The sequence below is a fragment of the Protomyctophum bolini genome, assembly GCF_963924005.1.
Source record: "Protomyctophum bolini genome assembly, chromosome: 13".
NCBI classification, from domain to species: Eukaryota; Metazoa; Chordata; class Actinopteri; order Myctophiformes; family Myctophidae; genus Protomyctophum; species Protomyctophum bolini.
Window position 1 is genome coordinate 23,550,373 of NC_137874.1, and position 26,913 is coordinate 23,577,285.

General features: G+C 42.3%; 3 protein-coding genes across 10 annotated transcripts in view; 2 read left to right on the top strand and 1 right to left on the bottom strand.

The window, feature by feature from the left end:
• cyb5d2 (cytochrome b5 domain containing 2) overlaps positions 1-16,190 on the bottom strand; it is a 592,339-nt gene extending 576,149 nt beyond the window's left edge. The window contains exons 1-4 of one of the 2 annotated variants that reach the window (XM_080780884.1): positions 15,805-16,190; positions 15,152-15,292; positions 14,883-15,066; positions 13,946-14,727 (exon numbers count right to left, since the gene is read on the bottom strand). In XM_080780884.1, coding sequence (XP_080637010.1) covers positions 14,559-14,727; positions 14,883-15,066; positions 15,152-15,292; positions 15,805-16,066 — 756 coding nt within the window. In that variant the 5' untranslated portion in view covers positions 16,067-16,190 and the 3' untranslated portion in view covers positions 13,946-14,558. Of the gene's footprint in view, positions 1-13,945; positions 14,728-14,882; positions 15,067-15,151; positions 15,293-15,804 lie in introns of those variants that run through there. The other variant, XM_080780885.1, reaches the window with a different exon arrangement.
• On the top strand, positions 7,588-13,946 carry bnip1b (BCL2 interacting protein 1b). Its single transcript, XM_080780886.1, has 6 exons — positions 7,588-7,681; positions 9,227-9,319; positions 10,486-10,577; positions 12,015-12,122; positions 12,456-12,574; positions 13,025-13,946. Exons 1-6 carry the CDS (start codon positions 7,598-7,600, stop codon positions 13,219-13,221), a joined length of 693 nt encoding a protein of 230 aa, XP_080637012.1. The 5' UTR covers positions 7,588-7,597; the 3' UTR covers positions 13,222-13,946.
• A 424-nt stretch (positions 16,191-16,614) lies between the features above and the next one.
• The window catches only part of zzef1 (zinc finger, ZZ-type with EF hand domain 1), a 49,989-nt gene continuing 39,690 nt past the window's right edge, over positions 16,615-26,913 (top strand). For 4 of the 7 annotated variants that reach the window (XM_080780865.1, XM_080780864.1, XM_080780866.1 and 1 more), the window contains exons 1-14: positions 16,615-17,246; positions 18,567-18,711; positions 18,819-19,013; positions 19,739-19,922; positions 20,062-20,261; positions 20,713-20,923; positions 21,546-21,662; positions 22,056-22,234; positions 22,571-22,669; positions 22,776-22,867; positions 22,969-23,114; positions 24,548-24,653; positions 24,948-25,199; positions 25,366-25,457. In XM_080780865.1, coding sequence (XP_080636991.1) covers positions 16,785-17,246; positions 18,567-18,711; positions 18,819-19,013; positions 19,739-19,922; positions 20,062-20,261; positions 20,713-20,923; positions 21,546-21,662; positions 22,056-22,234; positions 22,571-22,669; positions 22,776-22,867; positions 22,969-23,114; positions 24,548-24,653; positions 24,948-25,199; positions 25,366-25,457 — 2,480 coding nt within the window. In that variant the 5' untranslated portion in view covers positions 16,615-16,784. The remainder of the gene's footprint in view (positions 17,247-18,566; positions 18,712-18,818; positions 19,014-19,738; positions 19,923-20,061; positions 20,262-20,712; positions 20,924-21,545; positions 21,663-22,055; positions 22,235-22,570; positions 22,670-22,775; positions 22,868-22,968; positions 23,115-24,547; positions 24,654-24,947; positions 25,200-25,365; positions 25,458-26,913) is intronic. The other 3 variants (XM_080780868.1, XM_080780869.1, XM_080780870.1) reach the window with 1 other exon arrangement.

Consider the following 26,913-nt stretch of genomic DNA (forward strand, 5'->3'; position numbering starts at 1 on the left):
CGGGCTGCTAGTTGACCGACAATAGACATTAAGGCTCTTTTTGACTACAAGAACTAAGTGGATCGTGAATTTTGGATCGGTTTCAGATAAGGTTCTCAGAACCTCATTCGGGTCCCTGCTCAGGAGGTGGCACTAACCCTGAGTCCAGGTAACCCAGAACTTAATTTATACTTAATTAACAGGGGGGGAAGCTCACAATGTTCTAAGCTTGTATATTGGCTATTATTAGGGTTTCTTTTTAGGACGTACGTAATGAAAACAGAAATCTAAGCCTAAATTGTAAACAAAAAGCAATCGCAGAACTCCGCGAGGTCTGGAACGTTTCAGGTCCTGGGAGGTTCTGAGTTGCCCTTCGTGGTCGAAAAGAGCCATTAGACTTGTCGACTGTCGGTCACGTGGCTGGTTCAAAGAGAGAGAGAGAGTCCACACAGGTTTTTAATATGATAGGCGCAAGCTGTGCAACTTTACATTCAAACGCCAGGAGACTCTGTGGCATTTTAACAGTCAAGGAAATAGGTGAAATTCTGCGCCAGTAAAACTATTCCTTCTTTTTTTTCCTCTGACATAAATGAAAGACCTATACAGTCAAACATTAAGCTAATAGATTGTGTACGTTTGTGCTACTTCTGTCCAATAAAACATAATTGAATCTGTAAAAGTTCTTCAGCAATTCAGGGTAACATTGTTCTTCTCTCTGAAATATATGTGATGACATATAAAATCTAAAAGATCATATATTTATGTATTCCAAGTAATGTCGCCATTCTTTCCTCTGTACAAAAAAAAGAAAAAAGACCAAAAAAAAAATATGTACGTGTTATTATCAATGTAAATCAAGATGGTGCAATCTACAAATACGAAACAGGCCAACAGATTTGTTACTAGAGGTCACTAGAGGTCCCAGCTTTCTCTGTGTGGATATTCTCACATACAGTTGATTCCTTTCTAAGAGGGGTTTTGTCTCTGATTTTCGGGTTTTGGTCCGACTAGGGTGTGTCACATGGTGCTGATCCAACAATCCAAGTTAGAGTTGGATTCCAAATCTATCTTCAGTTCCTTCCATACATAACATTGTACGAGTATCTTATCATTCTGAACATCATTAGACCACTGTAAGTCTGTCATGTTCTGCTGACTGGCAGTAGTGTTTTAAGGGAGGGAGCGACCCTAAAATAGCATATCTATGGTCTACGTCGGCTTGTAGATGGGCTATTTTTTGGAGCACAAATATTTAGTGTAGACTAGAGTATAAACAGGAGGGGGCCTAGTATAGAGCCCTAGGGGACGCCGATCAACTTCTAAGGGTTTTAAGTGGTTAATTGATAGCATGTCAGTGTACAGTTGGACCAATCGACGGAAGACTTTTAACTTCTTTCTCGAAGCTACAGTAGAACAGCTATTTCTATATAACTTAATTTTAGTATTTATTATATGCATACCATTTTTTTTAAACGGGCCAATTTGACACATTTTCCCAGAGGCAATGTACTGTAATAGTACTGTACTGTGTCTTTATTTCACATTAAGACTGATCATGTTCATGTACTGTAGATGTTATTCAATACAAATGTGTTTAAAATTATAATACATTATTATTAATGTGTCATCACTTTGCCTGACATGTCTTTTCAGGCACTTGAACAGACAAAAGCGAGCCCATATCTTCTTTTATGTAACAAATACTTTAATAATGCAGTTAAAACTGCAATCCGGAGCTTATTTCAATGAATACAACTACTATGTTACTACAATATAGGTTCATGTACATTGGAAGTGGTCTCCCTGCTCTTCCATTGTCCAATTTAGACACTGCAGTGTCAGCTAGGACATCTACTGGGTGACAAGTAGTACTGCCAGACTGATGCTCATAAGTGCAATATCTCCAAACAGGGATTCACTCTTGACAGAGTGATAGAAGTTTAGATTAAAATGTGTTTAGGACACTAGGAAAAGTGCAGATTTCACTGCTTTAAATACGACAATGTTGACTATAGAAAGTGCTCAAAGTCCTAGAATTAAAAGAGGGCTGATGCTTACTCTGCAGCAAAGTGGATTGATTGAACCAATTGAACTACAGTGGATGAAGTACGCGCAACACACACACAGTGGGTGTGATGTCAGCTCTCTGTGTGGCTAACTCTAAATTATTTTTTTAGCCTTTTCCAAAGGTCTTCCATCTTGATCCAACTGGGCTGAGCTGCTCTCATCTGATTGAGGCTGTATGATTGATGCCTAATTTATGATCTGTCATATGATGGCGTCGTGGACTCATACAACAACGTATAGATTGATCTTGAGGGCCCCCCCTCCCATTTTCTTTCTGTGTAAAAAAGGTAGTTGGCGAAACTTAGAGAGGTGACTGCATCTGGAATGCCAACTTTGTGCATGCAGCATTAGAAAACAAAAATCTATATTTATTTATTTTTTTGTTTAGAAGCCCGAGAAGGTCTACATGAATATGGAAATCAGTTTTGAACCAATTCTTGGTTAAATCTCTGGCCTTTGATATAAATGTGTTACAAGGGGTCTGGAGTATACTGGTATTTCTAGCTTCACTCTCAGTCCAAGCATTTTGTACTTGCTGCTTAAGAATGAGCACAAAGAGCTACATGGGAAGGTTTTAGGAGATGTACAAGACATACCATATATAGATAATAGCCTATAAATGATATATTACACAACCCCGTTCTTTCACACTTCTTTCTTATGAAAAAGCAACAGGTTGGCTGACCGGCACTGTTGCTCACCTTGCACTTTTTAACAAAATCTCAAGTTTAAAAAAAAAAAACCTAAAGAAAAAACGAAACAAAAAAAATAAATGAAACCACAAAACATTATTTTGAATACGATGCCTGCTGAACCAGGTGCCTTATGCTTAATTTATACTCTGCCGCATGACTGAGTCGCGTGCCGAAAGTAGCTGATCTCGTACAGTATTGTATTGTCATTTGTCAGCTGTTTTTTGGGGTGCTCGCGACTCTGCCGTGCGGTGAGGTATAAATCAGGGCGGCTTTTCTCAACCAGATGAGAATACGAACCGGACCTGCATCTTCTTGACAGTCTGCAGGGGGTTGGTTTCCCTGAACAAACCAGGGCTTGGGTTTTCCCAAAACATCACTACAAATACATTGGTTGGTTTCTCTGTTGGCCGTGTGAGGATGGCAACCATCCAGTCAAATGGTCACTGTTGGGTTGAAACCTTGCATTTCCGAAACCGAAGGTTTTTGGTGAAATGAAAAAGAGAAAAAGCTGTTTGAAAGGATCTAACGGAGATTTAGTTACAAGCTGTAACTATTTTCAACCTGGCACACGTTGCAAGGTTGTAAATGTCCATGTTTTATTGTTTTTAGTATAAGATGGGTCTTAAGTAGGGATGTCCCGATCATGTTTTTTTGCTCCCAATCCGATTCCGATTTGATTTTGAGTATGTGCCGATAACGATTTTTCCCGATAGACAATATCCAGTTCAATATCATGATATATGGATATATAATATTGATAATAGGGATGTCCCGATTACATTGTTTTGCTCCCATTCCGATCATTTGAAAATGACGTGATTGGCCCCGATTTCCGATCACGTGATCGGATCGGGACAACCCTAGTCTTAAGTGGCTATATCGTTTTTAAACATACAGAGAGAAAAAATGACAACTAAATATAGAGATACAACTGGTTTCCTCTCAACAGTGACATGCATCAATGACAAAACAAAATACAAAATTGAGAACTATAACACAATATTTTAGAGACCAAAATAACGTTGAGTACAGTAAGCTACATCATGTACATTTGTATTGTTTTGAGAAACCCTGATCCTTAATATCAGTCATTTTCTCTGCCCACTTCTCTGCCCGGCTATGATACTGTGTTGGCTGTTACGGCTGGTGTTCAGAAAAGCGTCTCACCATATCGGAGTCGTCAGCACAGTGCGACCTCCTTTCCCCCCCGCCGAAATACAATGTGATTTCAGTAGTGTAAATGATAAGAACACTGTTCTTCATTACATTACTTTTTGTGAAGTGCCAGACCTTCCTTTAAAGAGTCAGTGTGGGCACTGAGTCCGAGTTGCTAAGCAATGACAATGTTCATGCAAATGTGGTGCTAACGTGGGCAGTGTTTGTCTTTCTGTTCCAGACACTGCATTAGCCAATAGCCATATTGTGTATATTCTGTGGAGGACTGTGCTCAGTCGTCTGAGGTGGACTGACACGGAGAGGTGTTGCTGCTGCTTTGCTGTTGAATGTAGCCTAGTCTTCCTTTAGTTTAGTAGGACCCATAGAGACCGTACATTTTACTAATTGAGACTTTCCTATCGTTAACAGAGTTTGAATTAATCTTTGTAAGCTATTTTGTACTAGTCAGGAGAGAGATTTCTGAATGTTGTTTGTGGAAGTGCCCGCTGCTGTCCTACTTGTGTTTTTCATTCATAGAATGATTGAATATTTATGCTCTGAGGCTATAAGATATTATTTGACTTGTTTCTTTCTTAAATTGTATCATATTGCCCTATTCCTTTTGATTAAAGTAGATTCCTTTCATATGGTCTATTTACATGTTATTGTTCAGCCTTGTATCTTAATATGCAGGTAGATATATCATAAATGATATTGTTGTTCAACTGAATCCAGCTTTACTAGGATGCAGACATTTGGTGTCAATTCCACAGACAGGATCTTCCGTGATATTATTGATAGAGATATTTATGGAAATGGAGGATTTAGTTCTGAAAATAATCACTTATGTCTGTGCAGCCAACAAAGTTCCGTAATAAAGAGCTATCAATCTTCCACTGTGGTATGGCAAGTTAAGGGTGTGTTCGGCCTATATCCGAACGCACTCAACATGTCTGTAACTCTGAGAGTGCACAGTACACATGGAACAAAATGCACCATTAGTCCATTTGGTTTCATTTTGTGCACTCTGGGTGTCCTCGAAATTAAAAAGTTTGTGAACCACTTCCCTAAGTCGCCTCCCCCTCCACCCTCACACACAGAGACGTGTGAGCTGCATGGCAGCATCTCTAGAGGGATTTGGGGGGAACGTTTTGCAAATGTCAAGGTCAGCGAGGCCCTTAAGCCAGGGGTCACCAAGGGCTGGTGGGCAGAGACCTTAATTTGTTTCCTTGTTTTTTTAATTGCTGGGGAATTATCCTTTCCCATTCCTGCAGACTGATTGTGATAAACGACAATAATCCACCCTCAATAATAATAAAAAACCTTGGCACAGAAATCCTATTAATATCAACAAACACTGTAACACATCAAACATGGACCGCAATGATTTACGTCTCCTTACAGACTTGCCAAAAATGCATGGAGTGAGAAAGACAACAGGTTTCAAACGTTTGCTCTTTTATTTATTTTATTTTTTTCTTATCTTGAGGAACAGTTGGCTACCATGGATTCTTAGGGATCCTATTCAAGTCCCGTGACATGTGGGAGATGCCTACCATTCTAAAGCCTAATTTAGTACTTTATTGTTCGCCGAAAATATCTTGTTTTTGTCGAGCGACACTGACGTACAAAGTAGGCTATACGTTAGGCTTACACACTCCACCTCCACGTGGCCATTCGTTGTGATGCTTCCTGGTTGGGCTATACGCAACTAAAGACGTTCTCTAGGGGAATGAAATTCAAGGGAATTTGTCGATTAATCGATTAGTTGGTTTAATCAACAACATCTGTAAAACAGTGTTCAGCTGCACACAGTCTTGCAGAGACCAGCCTTTTCAGGTTGGTGAGGTTGACAACTGAACATTTTAATGTTGATTAAATTAACTCTTGAGTTATATGGGAGACCTTGAAATAAAATAAAAAGTGTGATAACCATTGTTCTAGAGTTGACAACAGACAATAGGAAAAAGGCATTACAAAAAAGCCTAGGTCCATTAAGACCAAACGTAGGTGATTAATCGATTAATCGACTACGAGGGGACAGCCCTTCTCCTCTTCTTGTATGGTAACCTCTTTTGACTAAAAAAGACGCATGGGATCTTTTCCGTAGCTAGTCCTGTGTGTGTTCTACTTCAGTCAGCCCCCTCTTCAGTCTCAGTAGGAAGACTGTACTTCATTGCTAAGTGCTATGTTATGAGACTCGGTGATTATGACTATTCTTATATTTCATAAAAAAGAAGCAAAATCCACAGAACGTGTATCCTGCTGAAACTAACTTGATCCTCTCTTTAGCGATGACGTCTATATTTGTAGTTCACATATATGCCTGTTCAAAAATACAATATCTTGACTATTGTTATATTTATGTTGTGTAATAAATGTCGTGCTGGGTTTATACTTTTTTTTGTTGTTTTAACTTTCTTTTTGTTTCACACTTTCTAATATTTTATTTGTTTCTGATACGAGGCCCAGTGGGCAGTGTGGTAGCATTATAAGCATGGAGAAATTAATTAATATCGTGTCAGTACAGTAGTTGTATTGTAACAACTTAAAAGAGCTTTCGACACTGTATTTTGTCTCTAGCTATTAAAACATCCTGCGAATCCGCCTGTCCCACAAAACTGTTGTTCTTTGTGCCTCTTTTATTTTTTTATTTTATTTTGTTTTTATTTTCATTTTTTTTATCATCCTTTCTCTCTGTCTTGTATCAACCAGGAGTTGGTACCACAATTCTTGTAACCACAGTAGTCTGATTATGTTTGATTTTAATATCAAAATAATAAAAAACATTAGCACCACATTCTGACTATCTTTGTGTGTGTGTGTGTGTGTGTGTGTGTGTGTGTGTGTGTATATTTTACCAATATATTGAAAACATTAATGATTTCAAGATCTTTGGCGACCAATGACCCCTTGGGCTTGGCACTTTGAGTAGGCCTACCACATGGTGTATAAATATGACCAAAAGGGGGCATTCTGGTTCTGGTCATTTTACTCATATCTATTTCACTCATGATTTTACTAGTAGCTGGGGGCGGACTCGTAAAAATATCACCACAATTTGGCTTTTGGTGACTAGGTTTAGAATTTTGGCATGGTGTTAGGTATGGGTATAAGGTTTTTAAAAAGCTGTGCAAACAGCCCACTAGGGGGCGTGCCCAACGTGTTTGCACAGCTTTTTGAAAACCTTAGACTCAAATATTAGATACATATAGCTATGGTTGTAAACCAAAATAATTGATGAAATATATTTTTCAATGGATTCTGTTACTATTGGGTGTGCTAAATAACATACTAAGATTTTAGGAAAAACGAACAACCAGAAAGGCATCGTTTTCAAGATGTCGTCCACGGTGGCAAAAATTAGCTAAAATGCCTATAAACCTATAACATGTAAAAAATCATAACAATTATGCACTTCGTAACTACTTTTTGAATTTTGGCATGGTGTTAGCCTGTTAGGTATACCTAACAGCATGCCAAAATTCAAAGAGCAGTTACCAAGTGCATAATTGTTACAATTTTTTACATACAGTTTATACGCATTTTTGCTCCCGGCATCATAACAAAACAAAAACAAAATCATAACAATTATGCACTTGGTAACTGCTTTTTGAATTTTCGCCCAAGTGCGACCCCAACTATAGCCATTTTTATGTGGATTGTCCCTCATATTGTTGCCGTACTAAAACAAAACAAACATGGCGGCTTCTTTGGACGTACACGTCCGAATTTGTGGACAAGAAATAATCAAATATGACCTGGAGATCAAAGCTTTCATTCAGGTATAACTATCAGAACATTCTATCAATGTGTCTGCGTCATTCATGTTCTTTTACTATTGTTATTTAATGTGTTAATTCTACTGAGATTAGAAGAACGAGAACAGCCCCATTGTTACGAAGTTAACTAGTAAAACTACAAAGCGTTTGCGTTACAGACTAAATCAAATGTGTAAGTAAACTAACTATGGAGAAATATGATCATAGTTGTTACGTTGTAGAACAAAAATAAAACGTTTTATTCCATTAATACAGAACTTTTTAAGCCTGTATTCGTTCCACCTAAATAAAACAAATGGGTGCAAATGGATGCTGACGCATACAAATCAGTTGGATATGATGATGATACGTAGTGTATATTTTATATAGATTACCATTACCATTGGCAACAGGTAGCCTAAGATTTAGACTTGTAGATGTATTTGATCGATTCTGACATTTTTGTCAGAGACTCAGAATCGATCAAAGGACCTTAAAACAAGGCTCCAGACCTCCCAAAACAAACTGGTCAGGCTCCTACTTGGCCTCACCCCCCGAACCCACTTCACCCCTGCCCACTTTGACAGGCTGGGATGGCTTAAGGTCGACGACAGAGTACAGCATCTTGCAATGGGTCTGGTACACAAGATTCGATACACCACCAAGATACCCATGTACCTGTCTAAATACTTCCTTAATGTAAACGAAGTCCACACCAGAGGGAGTGTAACAAACCATGTACAACCCAGATTCGGGCACAAACAAGGGACTAAATTCTTTTCGCTCCTATGCGAATCCCTTGACTCCTTTAAAACCGCTCTCAAAGGGCAGTGTGAGAGGCATCCTAACCAGATGCCCAAACTACCTAAGCTGGCTGGCTCCTTTCCAGGTGAAGAAGCAGCGACTCTACTCCGAGTCTCTCCCGCATGACTGAACTTCTCACCCTATCTCCTAAGGGAGATGCCAGCCACCCGTCGAAGAAAACTAATTTCGGCCGCTTGTATTCACAACCTTGTTTTTTCGGTCATGACCCACACTTCATGACCATAGGTGAGAGTAGGAACGAAGATTGCTCTGTAGACGGAGAGCTTTGCCTTCTGGCTCAACTCCCTTTTCGTCACAACAGTGCGGTACAGGCAGTGACTGCAATACCGCCCCTGCCGCTCTGATTCATCGGCTGATCTCCTTCTCCGTCCTCCCCTCACTCGTGAACAAGACCTGAGATACTTAAACTCCTTCACCTCAAAATGCCTCATTCCCTACCCGGACTGCACAATTCACCGGTTTCCTGCTGAGAACCATGGCCTCAGATTTGGAGACGCTAATCCTCATCTCAGCCGCCGTACACTTGGCTGCGAACTGGTCCAGTGAGAGCTGAAGGTTCACGAGTGAGAGCTGAAGATCCACCTATTCAGCAATGGAAATATGTGTTTACTATTTGATTAAAAAAATATATATACTACAATTAAATGTTCTAAGTTTAATACTAAGTTTAATGTTGATTATTATCCATAATATCTCATGCGATGTTGTGTGTTTGCGTGCGTGCGACCCTTGTGTGTGCCGCAGGACATCAGAGATTGTCCCGGCCCCCAGTCTGCTCTCATGGAGCTCAACTCTCTGGTGAAGGTGAAGCTCAACCAGCTCAGACTGCGGATACAGGCAAGAACTCAGGGAAACTGTACACACACACACACACACACACACACACACACACACACACACACACACGCATGCATTAGGCTACGGACCCCAAATGATATGTTTTTTTATCCCTGGGGCTGGGAGTGGGACCTCAATTCTTTTTGAGGGGCACTAAAAGCCCCTCCAGCTTTTAGTGTGCGTGTAAACACAAACGTTGTCCTAACAGAAACATTAAATGCCATTGATAATGAATGGCCAGTTTTGACTGTTTGTGTAAACACAAACATTGTCCTAATTGTGATTGGCCGGAATGAGATATTTAAAAAAATGTTAATTTTGACACTTAGTTGGCCTCTGTGATTCTAGTATCGGATGATTACGATGATGTATGATGATAAGAGTGCCCCTCACTTAACACAGGTGTGATTTTTGAGTGGTGCTAGGCACTAGCTGTGTGTGTGTATGAGCACGGAAGTACCACGCCAATACCGCTGGATGGCACTGTTGAGCAGCGACACACACACACACACACACACACACACAGAGGCCAGCAAGTAGGGCAGTACAGTACCAGTACAGCACCACTCAGTTTTTTTTATATATTTTTGGGGGCTTTTTTATGACTTTATTGATAGGTACACAGTTGTCTGACAGAAAATGGGGAGATAGATTGGGGGGGTGACACGCAGCAAAGGTCGTCGGGATCGGAACTCGAACCTGTGACACGCTGTCAGGCAGGATTGCCAGCTTAGGTGCCAAGAGTTGGTAACCAAATGGACCTTTATCTATGGTTGGTTACCAACTCTCATCACTTTAACTCTTGAGATTGTAAAATGAAACCAAATGGACCCTTACGGTTTCATTTTTTGTTAAACATCTGCATTATTATTATCTACACAATTATAGAATGCAAAATAATTGTTATTTTGATCGTTTGCCTGTTACTGTATCTCTCCTAATGGTACCACATCAATACAGCAAGGAATTGTGGACAAAATCTTATCCAGCGATAAAAATAGTCCTTAGTTTTGGTTCTACCGAGGCTAAATCTCATCAAATAGTGGTCCATGGACTCACCAGCGAAAAAATTATATGAAATATGAAAACCACTGGCGTAGTGGTGTACGACGTCACAGTGTTTGATTGTGTGGTGGTTGTTTTTGGTTTGCTGTGGTTGGCACTAGGACCTGGAGCAGATGGCCAAAGAGCAGGACAGAGAGGAAGACAGACTGGCCATCCAAACGGAAACGGAGAGCCAACGCAAGCAGATGCTGAGGTTTACACAAGCAACGTAGACACTAATAAACTCTGTACATGTTTGGCATTGTGCTCATGGCATTGTGTGGTGTGCCTGTAACTTCAGCAATAAGCCATCAGGTTGTTAAACATTTCTTAATGTATATAAATCGGGGCTTAACTGTAGTTAGCATGAACCCCAGTTCCAGGGGCGAGCATACACGTTCACTTTAAAAAGTCTGAGTTTGCCTGCCCCCACACACTCTCGCTACACACACTCTAGTATCATTGGAACACGCACACTCTTTTTTTTAATGTTTTTTTTTGTGGCTTTCGCCTTTATTTTATATTTTGTATGGAGGGACAGACAGTAGGCTGACAGGAAATGGGGGGGTAAGACATGCAGTAAAGGGCGTCGGGATCGGGAGTCGAACCCGCCGCACACTGCCAGACTGGATTACCAGCCAAGGTGCCTGGACCGCTGAGCCATGGCCCAGGCCACGCACACACTCTTTACCTCTCGTCAGAAGCGTTTACGTGGCGGCAGCGTCGCGGTACAAAGGCACAAATTAAATCCGAAATGTGGATGGCAGAAAATCCACCAAGGACAGCAATCCAAGAATCCGACTTATGGCGGTTTGAAAATCCTCCTTTCGACTGCTTTGCACTGTGACTATATTTGCAATCCCATAGTTGGAACGGTGGGGCGTTGCTATAGGAACCGGACCAGGCTTCCGTAGCCATCAACCATTATATATATAATATACGCTGGGGTACCTAGCGTCGACGTACGTATATACGAGTTAAGTGATTAAAACCAGGAGAAGACGACACAAATCCTTTTTTCTCTGAATCCTTTCTCAGATTGAGGTGTTTGATCAGAACGGCGATGTTAGTGGCTCCACTTGACTTGGATAGATAATCCCAGACAATATCTAGCCAGCCTAAGCTCCTCCAGCAGTCATTTAAAGCAGTGGTTCCCAAACCTTTTCATGTCAAGGACCCCCAAATTGACACTAATTAGCCCGCGGACCCTCATTTCAAAAGGTATGCCAGGGACCCCCATAAGAGAAGATCTTTACAGCTCTAGCAGTGATTCTCAACCCGTTTCAATTCAAGGACCCCCAGTTTGACATGCATTAGTCTACGGACCCCCATTTAATGGCATTTCTATCTCTGGGACCCTCATTTTATATTGTAAAATCAATGATAATTTAACTCTAACATTCAGAGTTACAGACCCACAAGAGTCCATTCGGTTCCAAACATTTAGCTGGGGACCCCGTGGAACTCCCTCAAGGACCCCTGGGGGTCCCTGGATCCCAATTTAGGAACCACTGATTTAAAGGCAAACAGGAAAAGGTCAGAATATATGGTGTCGTTGTGCCTTTAAATTTATGGTGTGTGTGTGTGTGTGTGTGTGTGTGTGTGTGTGTGTGTGTGTGTGCACGTGTGTGCGTGCGTGCGTGCCTGTCAGTAACCAGACAGCATGGCGTAAAGCCAATCTGGCCTGTAAACTGGCCATCGACAACATGGAGAAAGATGAACTGTTGCATGGCATACAAAACCCTACACTCAAACAGAGGTGAGTACAAGAAAAACCCTTCACTCTCACACAGCAATCCACTGCTGCTACAAACTAATCGATTTAACCAATTATAAAACTGTAATTGATTTGAAGTTTTAACTAAATAAAAAAGGACTCAAAATAGATCTACAAGCTCACAACATGTTGCGTTTTATATTTGTCTGTGACGCTGTTATTAAGTGTAAAATAATAAAAAGTAATCGATAGAATAATTGCTAAGAAGATAATTGAAAATGCTAAAACTCGAGCCAACCACCATATGATGCCTTGACCCTAAGTTCCTTTGTTCCTGTGCTTGTGTGCGTGCGTGTGCGTGCATGTATGTGTCAGGAAGGTGACGAAGGAGAGCTTGGTTCAGACCAGCGGTGACATCACAGACAGCCTGATGTCTATTTGCAGGATGATGGACCATAACGTCAAACAGAGTGAAGACTCCATTGGCACACTGGGTAAGACACTGCGTACATGCGTGCATGCTGTCATGGTAAATGGTGCATTTATATAGCGCCTTTATCCAAGGCGCTTTTCATAGATTGTGCAGTTCATTCACCCATTCACACACACATTCGTACACCGATGGTGGAGGAAACCATGCAAGGCACCAACCTGCACATCAGGGGCAAAGGGGTTCAGTGTCTTGCTCAAGGACACTTCGACACTAACTCTGGGGATCGAACTGGGAACCTCACGGTTCCCATCCAGCTGCTCTACCAGCCACTCAATCCTGAGCCACTGCCGCCCTGCCGTCATGATTAGGCCGCCTCAATTATTACATCATATCCATTCCTGACCGCAAATTATATGAGATAATCGCAATTATTTAGCATAATTGTTTCATTCCTGTATCTATCTAATGTCGCCTCACCACCCCTTTTGGTCTCCTCTCCTCTGCTGTGTAGCCACGTCCTCCAGGACGATATTGGAGACCAACGAGGAGTTCAAGTCCATGACAGGGACCATCCACCTGGGAAGGAAGCTCATCCTCAAGTACAACCGCCGCGAGCTGACTGATAAGCTGCTCATCTTCCTGGCGGTGGCTCTGTTCCTGGCCACCGTCCTCTACATCCTCAAGAAACGACTGTTCCCCTTCATCTAGACTGACAAACACTCCCTGTCTGTCTCTGTTTTTGGTCAAGGGCTCACAACAAAATGCCAAGAAATATTGAAAATTGCATCACTGACTTGTATGTATTTGCAAATTGCAAGAGGCTGTTATTGTTACAGACTAGGCTAATTATTGTGTCACGGTGCCACATAAACTCGGGCACACGAATGCTGCTGCGTTTCAAACTGGGCATATTTTCGAATCATTGTTTCTGAACTTTTTGGATTCCATATGAAGTCTTGGAAAAGCTGTGTTCATGCCATTGGGATTCACATTGCAATTGCACTTATTTAGTAAACAATTCACAAAGTAGTTTTGTTTCTAGTTATCCCAGTATTTAGAAGCCCATTTCCACCGAGTAAATATTAAAAGACCTGAGTTTTTTTTCCCCTGCTGTTCCGACTTTATATCTCAGCCAATTCCCCCCTCTATTTGAACATTCAGTCTTATCTTGCATTGACTATCATACAGATTATTTATATTCAGTGGTGGAAATGGGCTTTCATGTGATTAACCCATTTAGGCCTGACCTCGAAAAAAAAAAAATCTAAATCCTCCAGTTTTCTGAAATAAATATTTTCACGATTTTTCAAAGATAGGAGACCTACAAGCTTGTAGCACGCCACTCGGTGGCGGGCTATGAGCTCGTAGCACGCCACTCAGTGGCGCGCTATGAGCTTGTAGATCTGCTATTTTACAATAGCTAAATTATAACAATGTTTAAAACACCAAAAGGGGTTCCCACCCAAAATGTTTTGAAGAAGACCACCTACCATAAAGAGGTTATAGGGTCTTATGCACAACTGAGCCTTGGATTCTGAAGTCTTATCCAGTGGTAATTGTGTTTACTGAGACATTTATGGAGTGCCTTTATTTATATTCAGACACATTGTACTGATTACTCTGTGTTCACAGGGCAAATGGTTTGCATTTCTGCAACTGGTCTGCTTTTCTGTAACTGCCATGACATTCGATAAATGGTCTGTATAACATTCTATAAATGGTCTTGCAAATGGTCTTTATTTACAATGCACATGCATTGTGACGAACTCAAGTCTGGCGGCTGGCCTATGTTAACCTTTTATGCACATTGTTTAATCTTTTATGGACATTCTATTGTATATGTCGTGACTCGTTACTCTATGCTCAAATATCAATCTTCCTGTTGTATTATTTTAGAGAAGACAACTACATAAAAATTAAGAAAGCGTGTTTTCTTCTATGTACTGCTACCATGTTTATTAGATTCTAAAAAAACACACTTTAATTCCCTGAGAGCATATTGACAGTCTTTTGATTTTAGTCCTGGGTATATTTTAGCCATCACACTAATCCACAACATGACAAGAGTCAGCATAAGGAGGACAGTCCTCGTATTCCTGCAGGTTGGGGTTTCTTGTTGTCAATGGGTCCTCAATACAGACACACCGAGCATGGCTGGAGCCAGGAGAGAAGAGCTTCCTAGGGACTCCCGTCCAGTCTCTCTTCACTCCCCCACTGGAAGCAAAACAAATTAGACTGAATATTGTGAATGACATATTTACAGTAGAAATTACGTGTGTGTGGGGTGGAAGTGGAGTGGCAGCATATTCATTCCAGATTATTCCATGGTTGAATAGGGTTTTATTCTATTCATACTACGATGGCCGTACCTTTTAGTAGAGCACCAGACCCTTCCTCTGTTGGCACTCCATTCTGTGTTGCATGCTGGGTAGTTTTTTCTCTCAGTTTGGGATTGGGTTTTAAGTCTCAGGCCCTCTGCTAGTAACGCCTGAACCCCCAGCAGAGCTTCTGTGGGTGTTCCACTTGCACTGTAGAATCGCCCCACCAGCCGTCCTGAAACAAAACAGCCGATGCGTGTTGGTGGCTGTACTGTATGAGCGAGGAAATGGTATGTAGCAAGTTGTATGGACAGACACACCTATAGGATGGTAGTTCTTCCAATAGAAGGCTAGCCAGTCATACAGGGCCACCACCTGCAAAGAGGACAGACTGGACACATCATCTGTCAGTCCGCTTTCTGTGAAATCCCCAGTGATGTAGGACAGCGAGGCATCTTTACCTAGGCATAATGATAACTGCATGAATTTAATGATTTAATTTGGTGTTTTATTTCCTATGTGCATGTTTCCGGTTGAGATGGTAGTGTGAATGAAATCATATGTATGCATTTACATTGACTATTACATTTGTGATGTTACTGCATATTTGACATAAGTAAACCAGAGCTAGTCAGTTATAACATTGGGTCCAGACTGGTCCAGACCCAGGTGCCTCCTTGAGGGGGTTTCCAGGGGCTCTCCAGCTAAATTAAGTGTAGTGTAATCTATTTGTATTGTAATAATTTCAAGTGAATTGAATTATAGTGAGATAGATTCTATCTCACTATAATTCAATTCACTTGAAATTATTACAATACAAATATGAGAGATTATTCTAAGAACTAACGCGCTAAACGATTTCCCATGTCCAATTCATTCAAACAAAAGCACAATAGGCCTATAAGGGTCCCTAAAAGAGAATAATTTAAAATTGTGGTCCATGCAGTAAATTGAAAAAGTATTTGAAGGTCACCTGCCATACTGTGATAACCACCACCAGGTCCATAGTTCTTTCTTCCCTTGCTTACATCAAACACCTGCCCGAGTATAGCCAGGTAAAGACCCTTGCTATCTTCCTCCCCGTTGTATAGACTCAACTCATCCCTACTCATGAGGCGCTCAGGTGGCAGTAGTGATGATAATTCATGATGCTCATCGTCTGACATCCAGTCCAGAGGAAAATAAAGTATTGCAAATATAACTGACAGAAGTGCGACACAGACATATCCAAGCATTATGTCCAGGCAGTCAGTCAAGCTTCCCCATCTAAAATGTGCATCCCGAATCTTGATCTGATCTGGACCATATTAAATAGAGTTTTGATCTGGAGTCATCCGAATTGAATGTTTACATCGGAAGTGTTTCCGCGATTATAGTCTCAACAGCGCATGCTCAACATATTATTTATTTATTTCGAGTTAGTACTTCGCCTTTTATGCTGCGTTGAGTGCGTTCACACTTGCAGATACAAAGATGCAAAGCTGCAGTGTATTTGTAGCTTTTGCAGCAGCTGAATGGTAGACTATCTGTAGATTTGCATCTGCCCGTGTCACGGTGTGAATGAACGCAGCATGGCATCGCGGGCCACGGCGTTGTTGCGCCCCGAAAACAACAGCAGATCTACAAGCTCATAAGGCATCGCTTCGCGACGCGTTGTGGGCTTGTAGATCTGCAGTTTTCTGATAGTAGACGAGCGAGGGACGTATACCACGTCACGTAAAACCTGATGTCACGTTACTGTACGTCAATGCGGTAGTGAGTGAACTCCGGAATGATCGCAGGTTAGAAAGGTCTGTCTGTGTGTTGTGTACAATCTGTACATGGTGGTGATATTACACACTGATCGGACCTGTCCCAATTCGGTCGAATACTGATTACTAATAATAGTCGGACCGCGAACGACTTTTTAGGGAAAGGCTTTTTGGGGGGCCGCCGATCGAACAACACAACACGATGGGGAACACTGAGAGCGGCTGCGGGGCCGGCGGCGGCGGCGGCAGCGGCGACGAGGAAGACATCGAGGCGGAGAGCCCCGCCGGCTTCGCAGAAGACAGTCCGGCCTCTGCGGCCACGGGCGTCGGCGGCGCTGGAAGCGGCGGCGGCGGCGGGGGAGCCGGCGGCTCCGCCTCGGCGAAGAGCGGAGGAGCGAGGGGGGGTTCGAACAACAACCCGTCGGTTCCCAGCCACGGACCCCCGACGCCCGGCGTGCTGCTGGAGCAGGTCAAGCTGAGGGAGGCGGCCGCTCGCATCAGCGACTCCGGCGTCGCCATTCCCGAGTCGGTGCTGGCCGGCAACGAGGGCGTGCTGGTGCGGTGGCTCGAGGACCGGCTGAGCCGCGGAGAGGAGTCGGTGAACGTGGAGCAGTTCTGCGAGATGCTGGAGAGCAGAGATGCTCCGCGTGACGAATGTGAAGAGGTACAGTATAGACTAGAGTACAAACTACAAGTATAATTAATGTTATTGTTATGTACTATTAAGTGCCAATCATGATCAATCACATGATCAGATCATAATTGTGTCACAGGCTCACAGCGGGCCCAATAAATACAAAACACTAGCCCACAAGGACACGTGACAGGGCATTTATCTGTAACAGTGGACGTGGTTTTCAACCAGTGGTCCTTGAGGGGGTTCCAGGTGGTCCCCTAAATGATGGAGACTTGGTAACTAAATGGAATGGAGTCAATGGACCCGTGTATATCTTTAACTGTTGAGAGTGTTAAAATGAAACCAAATGGACACGGCCCATTTGGTTTCATTTCACGCTCTCAAGAGTAAAATTATTGTTAAACATCTGCATTACTTAATTTACAAGAAGTCTACACCATTTAGAGAATGTAGAAGAATTGTTGTTTTGTTCAACATTTGCCTGTTATCTCTCAGACTATGTTACATGAAATGGGTTGAAAACCACTGATCTATAACGTTTATTATTTATGAGTAAAATCGATTACGCCCTGTAATGTCACTGAATTTTAGATATGAATTGTGTTATGTAATGTCACTGAAGGTTAGATAAATATCAATTGTGTGTTTAAATTAATGTAAATTTGTGTGTGTGTGTGTGTGTGTGTGTGTGTGTGTGTGTGTGTGTGTGCGCGCAGCAGAGCCTGTGAGTGAGGTTAAGTGAACTTGTGACTGTTGTTTACATTTACCTTTGGCTGCCAGGTCCATTGTTATTTTTCAGGTTTCAGCTTTGGTCTCTCTACTAAATGGCAAAGTCAGTTGCTTTGTTGCTATATAGTACTACATTTGTTCAGTCAAAGCAGGTTTACGGATGAATAGCATATCTGTAATGAATGAGCACCTAAAGTCTGTGTCTGTTTTAGATCGGATGCACATGGAATGCCGTAGCTTTGCTTTGAAATACAATTGTTCCGCTGCTGCCTCACATATCCCAGTTATTGTTTCTTTCAGATATAGTGTATAGAATAGCCTCGATGTGTCCTGTGAGAAGAACCGTGTTCCAAACTTGTACACTGATGAAAAAAGAGGAAGCTGAAAAAACAATGAACACCGCGGTGCGGCGGGTGTATTTAACTTTACTGTGTTGTAGTGTGTTGTCAGGTCTAACTCGTCTGTGGTCTATTAAGTTTAGTTTAGATTACATAAAACCTACAAATCATACATACGTTGGTTAAAAAGTCCAGGACTTGTTGATTGACATTGACTGTGTCTGTGTGACTAATGACATTGCAAATTACTTTCTATTATGTCTGTCTGTTCCTCTGTCAGGCCTTTGGTCAGTTTGATGCAGAAGGCGATGGAGTGGTTGAGGTAGAGAACATGCTGATGGCCCTGAAGAACTCCAACGGGGCCAATCTTCAAGGAGAGCTGAGTCATGTGATCCGGCAGCTCCAGGCATGCTCCCTAACCCCAGGTAGGGGAAATTGTTTATGGGACGTCTCAATGTAATGCCGTGATAGAGGAGTTAGCCTTGACACTTTTGTTTTGAACTCATTTGAAAATGGTTCTGTGTCTTCCCAGGATTTGTTGACATATTCTCCAAGTCGAAAGACCGGTTGGGGGCACACTCTGCCAAGATCTTGAAATTCCTCCACAGGAACCGCATTCCCAGCAGTGCCATCCCCTTCCCTCTCTTAGAGGGCTACAACAGCATCTGCACCATGAGATCAACCGTGGTGCAGGACTATCTTGAATTCCTCATGCAGAAGGAGAAAGGTAAGCCAAGTTCAGAATAACAAAGAACGGTATAATTTATTTCATTTAGGTAGTGGGGAACTGGACTGATACTTTATTGGGGATGCACACGCAGATCCGACACACCAAAGGTCCGACATGTGGAAATCACCCGTCGCTCCGGACAATGCGTTGGTCCGACATGCGTTGCGCCGTGCTTGCAGTTAGGGTTAGGTTAGGGTTTTGGGTAGAGTGTCGGTCTAATAAATTAAGGTGTTACAGCAGCTGTCATAGAGACATTAATAAAACGCATTATAATTTAAAAAAATCACACCTGTGTGAAGTGAGGGTCGCTCTTATCATCGTACATCATCATACATCATCTCATTCCGGCCGATCAGAATCAGAATTTGCGTCCTCACTTTCATCTTCAATGTTTGTGTTTACACAAACACTCAAAACTGGCCATTCATTGTCAATGGCATTTCATGTTTGTGTTTACACACACCATCAAAGCTAGACATAGGTGGACTAGCGCCCCTCAAAAATATAAAAAATAGGCATCTAAGCATAGTCAACCTACAATACAAAACAAATGACTGCCCAAACCCAGTGGCTTGAAATCAACATCCCCAATACTAATAAGCCTGATCAAGCCAACCATATGAGGAGTTGTACAGTCTTATTTCTAAAAAGCTCTTAACAATTTTGAGCTGTCGACACATTTTAGCAAGAATACATTATAGTTTCTGTATGTTTCACACCAGACTTGGACATCCAGTACAGAGCAGAGCTGAACCGGGACCCAGAGGTGGACAAGGTGAAAGTGGTCACACAGTGTTTCAGCTTCATAGAAGCTTCATCCAATGCGGCCGACATTCACAAGATGACAAATGGGGAAACGGGGTCTTTTTGGCAGTCTGATGGCAGCGCACGCTCGCACTGGATAAGGTAAGCTGTGCTCCTGGCCAGGAGAGACTTCGGCACTACACCTACACCTGGGTTGATGTAAGCGATGCCTGACATGTGGGCATTTTATGTCATTTTGCCATTCATTTTTGAATGTGGGCCTATGTCCTTCTGCTCGCAGGTTAAAAATGAAACCAGATGTGGTGTTGAGACGCCTGGCCATCGCCGTGGCCTCCAATGACCATAGCTACATGCCTCAGCTAGTGTCCGTAGCCGTTGGGAAGAACCGACGCTCCCTGCAGGAGATCCGCGACATTCGCATTCCCAGCAACGTCACTGGCTATGTCGCTCTCTTGGAGAATGCCAACATCACACATCCCTGTGAGTTGTGATCTACACAGTGTGTGTCCTCAAAAGTATACCAATCACATTCCCAACTCATGCATGATGCATCACAAAACAGAACGACCTACACTACAGCCATGAAAGCCTGAACAGTCTACTGTAGGAAATCATGCCTGCCTGGTGAGGTAGATGCAAAAGTGGGACTAAGAAAACCAGCAAATCTCATAGTTACACCAACATTATAGGAAACATGTTTATAATGATAAGTATTTCCATTTGACCAAATGAGGTGTAGACTTTACTTATCTTCATTATCAAACTGCATAATAACTTACTATCAATAGCTAAAGGTTGAACAGGGATGCTAAGTATGTAGTATTGGCTACTGCATGTCATGTTTTATTTATGACCTGTCAAAAGGTCAAATATTATTTTATACGTTACATATTTCATCATTGCACTAACCATATTATGATCTCTCCCTCAGACATCCAGATCAACATCAAACGGTGCCTGAGTGACGGATGTGACACTCGGATTCATGGCTTGAAGACCCTCGGCTATCAGATCACTAAAAGCAAAGAGGTGTCTGTTTCGGATGCCTCGGCCATCTGGTACCTGTCTCTCCTCACCTCACTGGTCACTGCCTCGATGGAGACCAACCCTGTCCTGGCACAGACGGTCCTTCAGAGCACACAGTAAGAATCCCTTATAATTCTGGCTTGTAAAGGGGTTTGATATAATTTCTTAGAGCACTGTTTCCCAAACAGTGGGTCGCGAACAAAATTCCCCTTTTTGGTTTTCAATTATTATTATTTCAAAACATTTTCAAAAATCATTCTCAAAAAAGAAAAACCTTTCATGAATTAATAACAAAATCCAATGATTTCTTTTCAGCAATGTCATTGAGAAATGAAAGAAGAATCTAGCGAAATTCCATAAATCAGAACAAATATTTAAGAAGTAGTGAAAATTGCCGATCTACAAGGTCACCTTGTAGATCTGCTATTTTCACTAGTTTGGGTCCTGGGCGAATATCTAATTTCTGTTTTGGGCCACAAGCTGATAAGTTTGGGAACCACTGTCTTAGAGACTATCTATTGTCACTAGTATTAACTATATTCACACAGCACCCATTTTACACTTGTGTGATATTTGGCTGTGGGGAAACCGCACCCATCTGTTCGTGCACTTAGCGGCATGAGCTGTGACTGGTCTACTTTTGACAGACAAAACCTCTTCTCTAGATGAAAGCAATTATGCTTACACAGTCGAGGCTGCCGTAATCTTCTTGTAATTATCTCTTGATCTTTTCCTCAGGAAAGCTTTGCGGCACATGCCACCGTTGTCCCTAACTCCGTCATCCACCGAGTTCCCCAAGTTTTTCTCCATGAACATCCTGGAGGAAGTGGATGGATTTCTCCTCAGGATAGCAGAGTAATGATCAACCTCTGTTTTAATATTATCAGTGACATGTCATTGCTACGCTGAGCTCATTTGTCTGACATCACGACAACCGTCACCTGACTAAAATCAACATCTTAAAAATTTTCATTGAATATGATAATGATCTAATATTCTAATATAATGTATGCTATAATATTAGGGTAGACAGGTGACACACACACACACACACACACACACACACACACACACACACACACACTATGGGTCAAAGACGTGTAACATTTTCAAAATAGTAAAAAGATAACAAAAAAATTATGTTCATTGGAGTATCTCTTGAGAATTAATACAGCCAATAATTACATTTTTATTCTCATTAGATTACAAGCTAATGACACACAACATCTGTCTGTCCTCTCTGTGTAGCTGCTGTGTGAGTCCCGATGCAGAGCTGACGCTGCTAGCCTTTGCCTTGGCCCGAGGCAGTGTGGCCAAAGTGTTGCAGGCGCTGTCTGGCATCAGTGATCACCTGGAGGCCGAGTACAGAGCGTCCTCCCTCATCTCCTCCATGGCCTCCGTCCGGCTGCGGCTGCTATACCGCAATGGTAACACAAGGAGATGTTTGGAAGCCATAGGCCAGATAACCAAACAAAGCTGCAACATTTGCACACAAGTGATGCATTATTAGAATCCGGCGAAGTTGTAGTGCTGTGATTCTGTTGATCAGCCATTCCCACTTTACGAATATGGATTAGAAACTGTAAAGCAAATATAAGTCCAAGGTCAGATCTGGTGTAACACAAGTTTAAAAGCTCTTTGCTAAATCATGGCTGAGCAGGAGCCATCTCTGCTCTTTTCGTTACATAGTTAGTCTTGAAAGTTTGAGAAGCTTAAATATCTTGAAATGCTCATCTCTCCAGTTTATTTATTCATTTATCCAGGGAAACCCCTCCAGCTGCACCTTCAGGCCTGTGATGTGAAGAGCAAAGAAGAGAAGTCTGGACCAGAGAACATGCTAACGGAACCCTCCACTGGAGATGGTATGACAAGAACTCGATTTGGACAAGGGCATTGTTTTTGGCAGTGTTGGAGTACCGTATGCATTATCCTCTAAAGGGATATTGAACGTGCCATGTTTCTTCAAAGGTTTTCTCACAGAGAGTGGGCGAAAGAAGGCCAGCATCATCTTGTCTACAGAGGACCAGAGCAACTTCCAGATTACTCAGATGAAGATCAAAGTGAGGCCACTTTTTATTACTCATTACTGACAAAATGAGTAATTTGGCATTAACGACAACGTACGTATACATATCACCTCATGTCTGCTTTGTATGATAAGGTACGGAAAGGAGCCATCGGAGCAAAGTGTGGCTTGGTGTTTGCATACAAGGAAACCGACCCTTTTGATGCAGAGAAGCATTTCAAAAGATTCAAAAAATACGACTCGTGGGACTTCAAGGACTACAAGGAGTTTGTGCAAGACAAGTAAGGTCTTTTGCCAAAATCGGATCTGTTAGTGTTTGTCTTGTTATTTCAGTTTCATATTTTAAAGGGATCATATCAAAGCGAGGACATTAAGGGCAGCCAGCTGTCGGTATAATGCCTGGTACCCTCTGTGGAGTTGCAGTTCACAAGTAATTTGCAGATCTTCAAATTACAAAATAGTTCATTTAATGTAGTTGGCCTCACTTACTTGCATGGATATGAAACTTTCCATAACTATCCCAGTTGTTGATGCTTTAAAGAGTGCCCATACCACATGTGCAATAACATGGTTTCTGTTGTCATATACAGTACCTCCTGTTTGATGTCTAGTCATTTACACTAACATAAAATCTCATTTATGCCGAATCACAGCAAGATGTCTCAAGACACTTTTCTGTATAAAGCATATTGACCCAGTATAGCAGACACCCTCCCCCTGAGGACACATTAGGTCATACATCATGACTGTAAAGCACACACACTCATGTCAATTCTTTCATGAATCTAATTCAAGAAATATAAAAGTACATAACAGATTGTGTACCAAAAATCTAATGCGATTCAGTGACTGCTTTGTTGCTCACCTCCACATTTTCAGACAATTACATGCAAAGTCAGGTGAACCAAAACGTAATCGGATAAGAAGAAGCTGTCAGTGCAGCTACTGTAGTCATGAGCACAGAAAGGTAAACTAATCAAAGAACACTACAGGGATTTATCTTTTCCGGCATTCCTTGGCATTTCTACATACAGTAGAAATTCCAAATGAATCAAATCAGCCTGATTGGTGGTCTGAGTTCAGGGAGTGTTGTTTTTATTCAAAAATAATGTGCAACATAACGACACTATCGATAATAAAGCTATGACAAATTATGATAAGACATTAAAAGCAAGGAAAACTAAGGATAAGCCTTGTGAGAAAATTAGGGGGCATAACAACAACTGAAGAGAATGTGCAAAGGTATGCATGTGGGCGGCTGTGGCACTGGCTCAGGAGGTAGAGCAGGTGGTCCAATGATCCGTGGGTCGTTGGTGTCCTTGGGCAAGACACTGAACCTCACATTGCCCCCAATGAGTGGGTCGGTGCGAGCTTGCCACCATTGGTGTGTGAATGTGGGAAGTGAGGACGCTGGCGTTGACTGTTCGCCGCTTCACCTCCCAATGTATGAATGAATGGACCATTGTAAGCGCTTTGAGTACTTAGAAAAACGCTTTAAAAATGCAATCTGTTTGTATGTACAGAATAGTAGCAACAACATCATAACATTAGAAAAGTTGGAAGAACACCAGATTATAATAAAATATATTTAGGAAAAAATATATGAACCATCTAAAATGAGTCTCTTGCTAGGCCTGGCAAGGTTGCAGGGCTTCATGTGAATGGCTTATCTATGCAAATAGCTTATTGCCCATGCTGTCATCTGACCCTGCAGTATGAGGATTCCAGCCCAGTCTGAAGATGAGCCCATTGGCTGGTTCGAGCTGGAAGATGACTGGAATGACGTGGAGATCAAGCTGCAGCAGTGTCGTGTTGCAAAGGTTTGTGCTACCCCCTGGCTAGTTCGCATCCAGTAGTAAACGATACACAGTTAACAGTATACATTTTTTGGGACCTGCTTTTTAACTTGCCTTTTTTATGTCTTCCATGTCAACATAATATTCCATAGTAATTTAACAGCTTTATGCTGCTCATTCTGGAGTGTTAACGTGCACGGTTCCTACGGCCATATCTGTTCCAGAGTAGGTCAAAGCATCTGCTGGTCCGTCCGTTGACGTGGTTTATTGTCCGCCCATTAACATGGTATATTGTCCACCATCACCATGTCTTCACAGTTTCTCATGGTGAAGTTCCTGTGTGCCAGGCAGGACACTGCTGAGCGCCTGGGGGTCCAGTCCCTCAGCTTCAGTGGTTACCTGTGCCTCGGGGCGGAGAGGCTGGGCGACCTGGATGAGCTCAGCCCAGAGGCAGACGGCTCAGAGGGTGATGCAGTCACTGGACTTACCCTGCTGAACAAGACCCTGTTCTTCATCCAGCAGCTTACACGAGACATGGTAACCTCTCTTCACTACTCGGGGCCGCTCAAGGTATTCTTAGCTGCGCGGCACTGTCGCACCGACAATAGCAGAGCCACAAGCTCACTACATGTTTCATTGCAGCTTGTAGACCAGCTGTTTGTGATGCGCAAACATGATGCGCAACCAAGTATAAATCAGGCATAATAATGGTTGACTGTTTTCTGCTTTTCCGTAGGATGTGTCCCACTTCAAGCAGAAGCTGCTCCTGGACTTCAGTGGTCTCAATCTCACCCTGTTCTGGAACTTCTACAGTAAACTCAGGGAGATGTGAGTAGTGAGACCGATAATTGTTTTTTATACACTGTGCCGAATAACTAAATGCCGTTGGCTTGACCAGTGTCATGGATATGGTTACACTAGTCATTCTCTAGACTATCTAAGCATCCAATCTTCTCGGGCTATGTCCAGACGAGGACGTATTCTGCGTTACCCGGGCAAGTATTTAGCCGATCTGCCCTTTCTGCCACACGGAGACAGCGTTTTTGACTAATTTTGAAACCACCTCCCAGAGTGGGAAAGTTTGGAGACGCAACTTTGTCGTCTCCATGTGTACAGCGAATGCCGTCTCTTTCCTGAGCCGGTGTTGTCATAGTCCCCTCACCCCCTCCAAACTAACCAGTGTTAATGGTTTATTTCACCATAACCACTTACATAAGTATCACAGCTGTTTTATATTTGCATATAATGTCTATAAATCTCTTCTCCGAAAATAGCCGATCTGCAGCCATGCATGAGCTTGTAGATGAGCTATTTATTACAGCTGAACAGATAAATGATGGTGATTACCAATCTGGAAAGACAAGAAAAAAACGGATGATCTGCATTATTGTTGCTATGCTATAATGGTGTAGTGTAGAATAGATTATAGGCTATATCTAAGATCGGCAGCACAGCCAGGCAGGTCCCTCTGCGAGGTGCACAGAACAGCAGCATGGACTCACCTCGTCAAAGTGCTTCGTCTTCTTGGGTGGAAATTAAACATTCTGAAGGTGCTATCCATGCTTCAACTTGCTCTCTAAATATATAAATATATTCTTTGCAAGCAAGCAGCCAAAATGTCACGGCGGGAAAAGCCTTTGTGTAACTTCAAACCGGCTTTGCATTGAGAGGATAAACCCATCGTTTACCGTCCATATTCCTCGATAAAAGGCCTGTATAGTATTAGTAGCCTATGTGCAATTTCTCTTGTTAACTAGCTGCAGATTAGATTATGTTTAGTGCTGTGTAGGCAGCAGGTGGAATCTATTAACGAGCAATTATCTGACATTCAGCAGTGTTGCGCCCCGAATATAATCTCCAAAGTCACAATGCATCATGCCCCCCCCGCGTTTTGAGCTTTCTGATCTGCAACCTATGAATCTCATGATTATGTATAGACCGATTCACAGAGGGGTGCCCTGGCCCCTGGGCGCGGCCATTACTGAGGTGTAATCCATGGAGCAGGTGCTCCGTAGGCTAGGTGTAGCTAATCAGTGCTGCTGCGCTTAATGGTACACCTCAGTAATGGCCGCACCTAGGCAACCCTCTGTGAATCGGTCTATACTTTGTAGCCTATACTTCTTGCAGAAGAGGGTAGTGAGAATATTAGTAGGCCTATTATATTATTATTATATGTAAAATTGTAATGAGTAATGAAAAGAAAGAAAAACATCAGCTACAGACTGATCATGCATTTTACCTACTACTACTTTCTTTTGGGTGGCCATCTACAGGCCAGGCATGT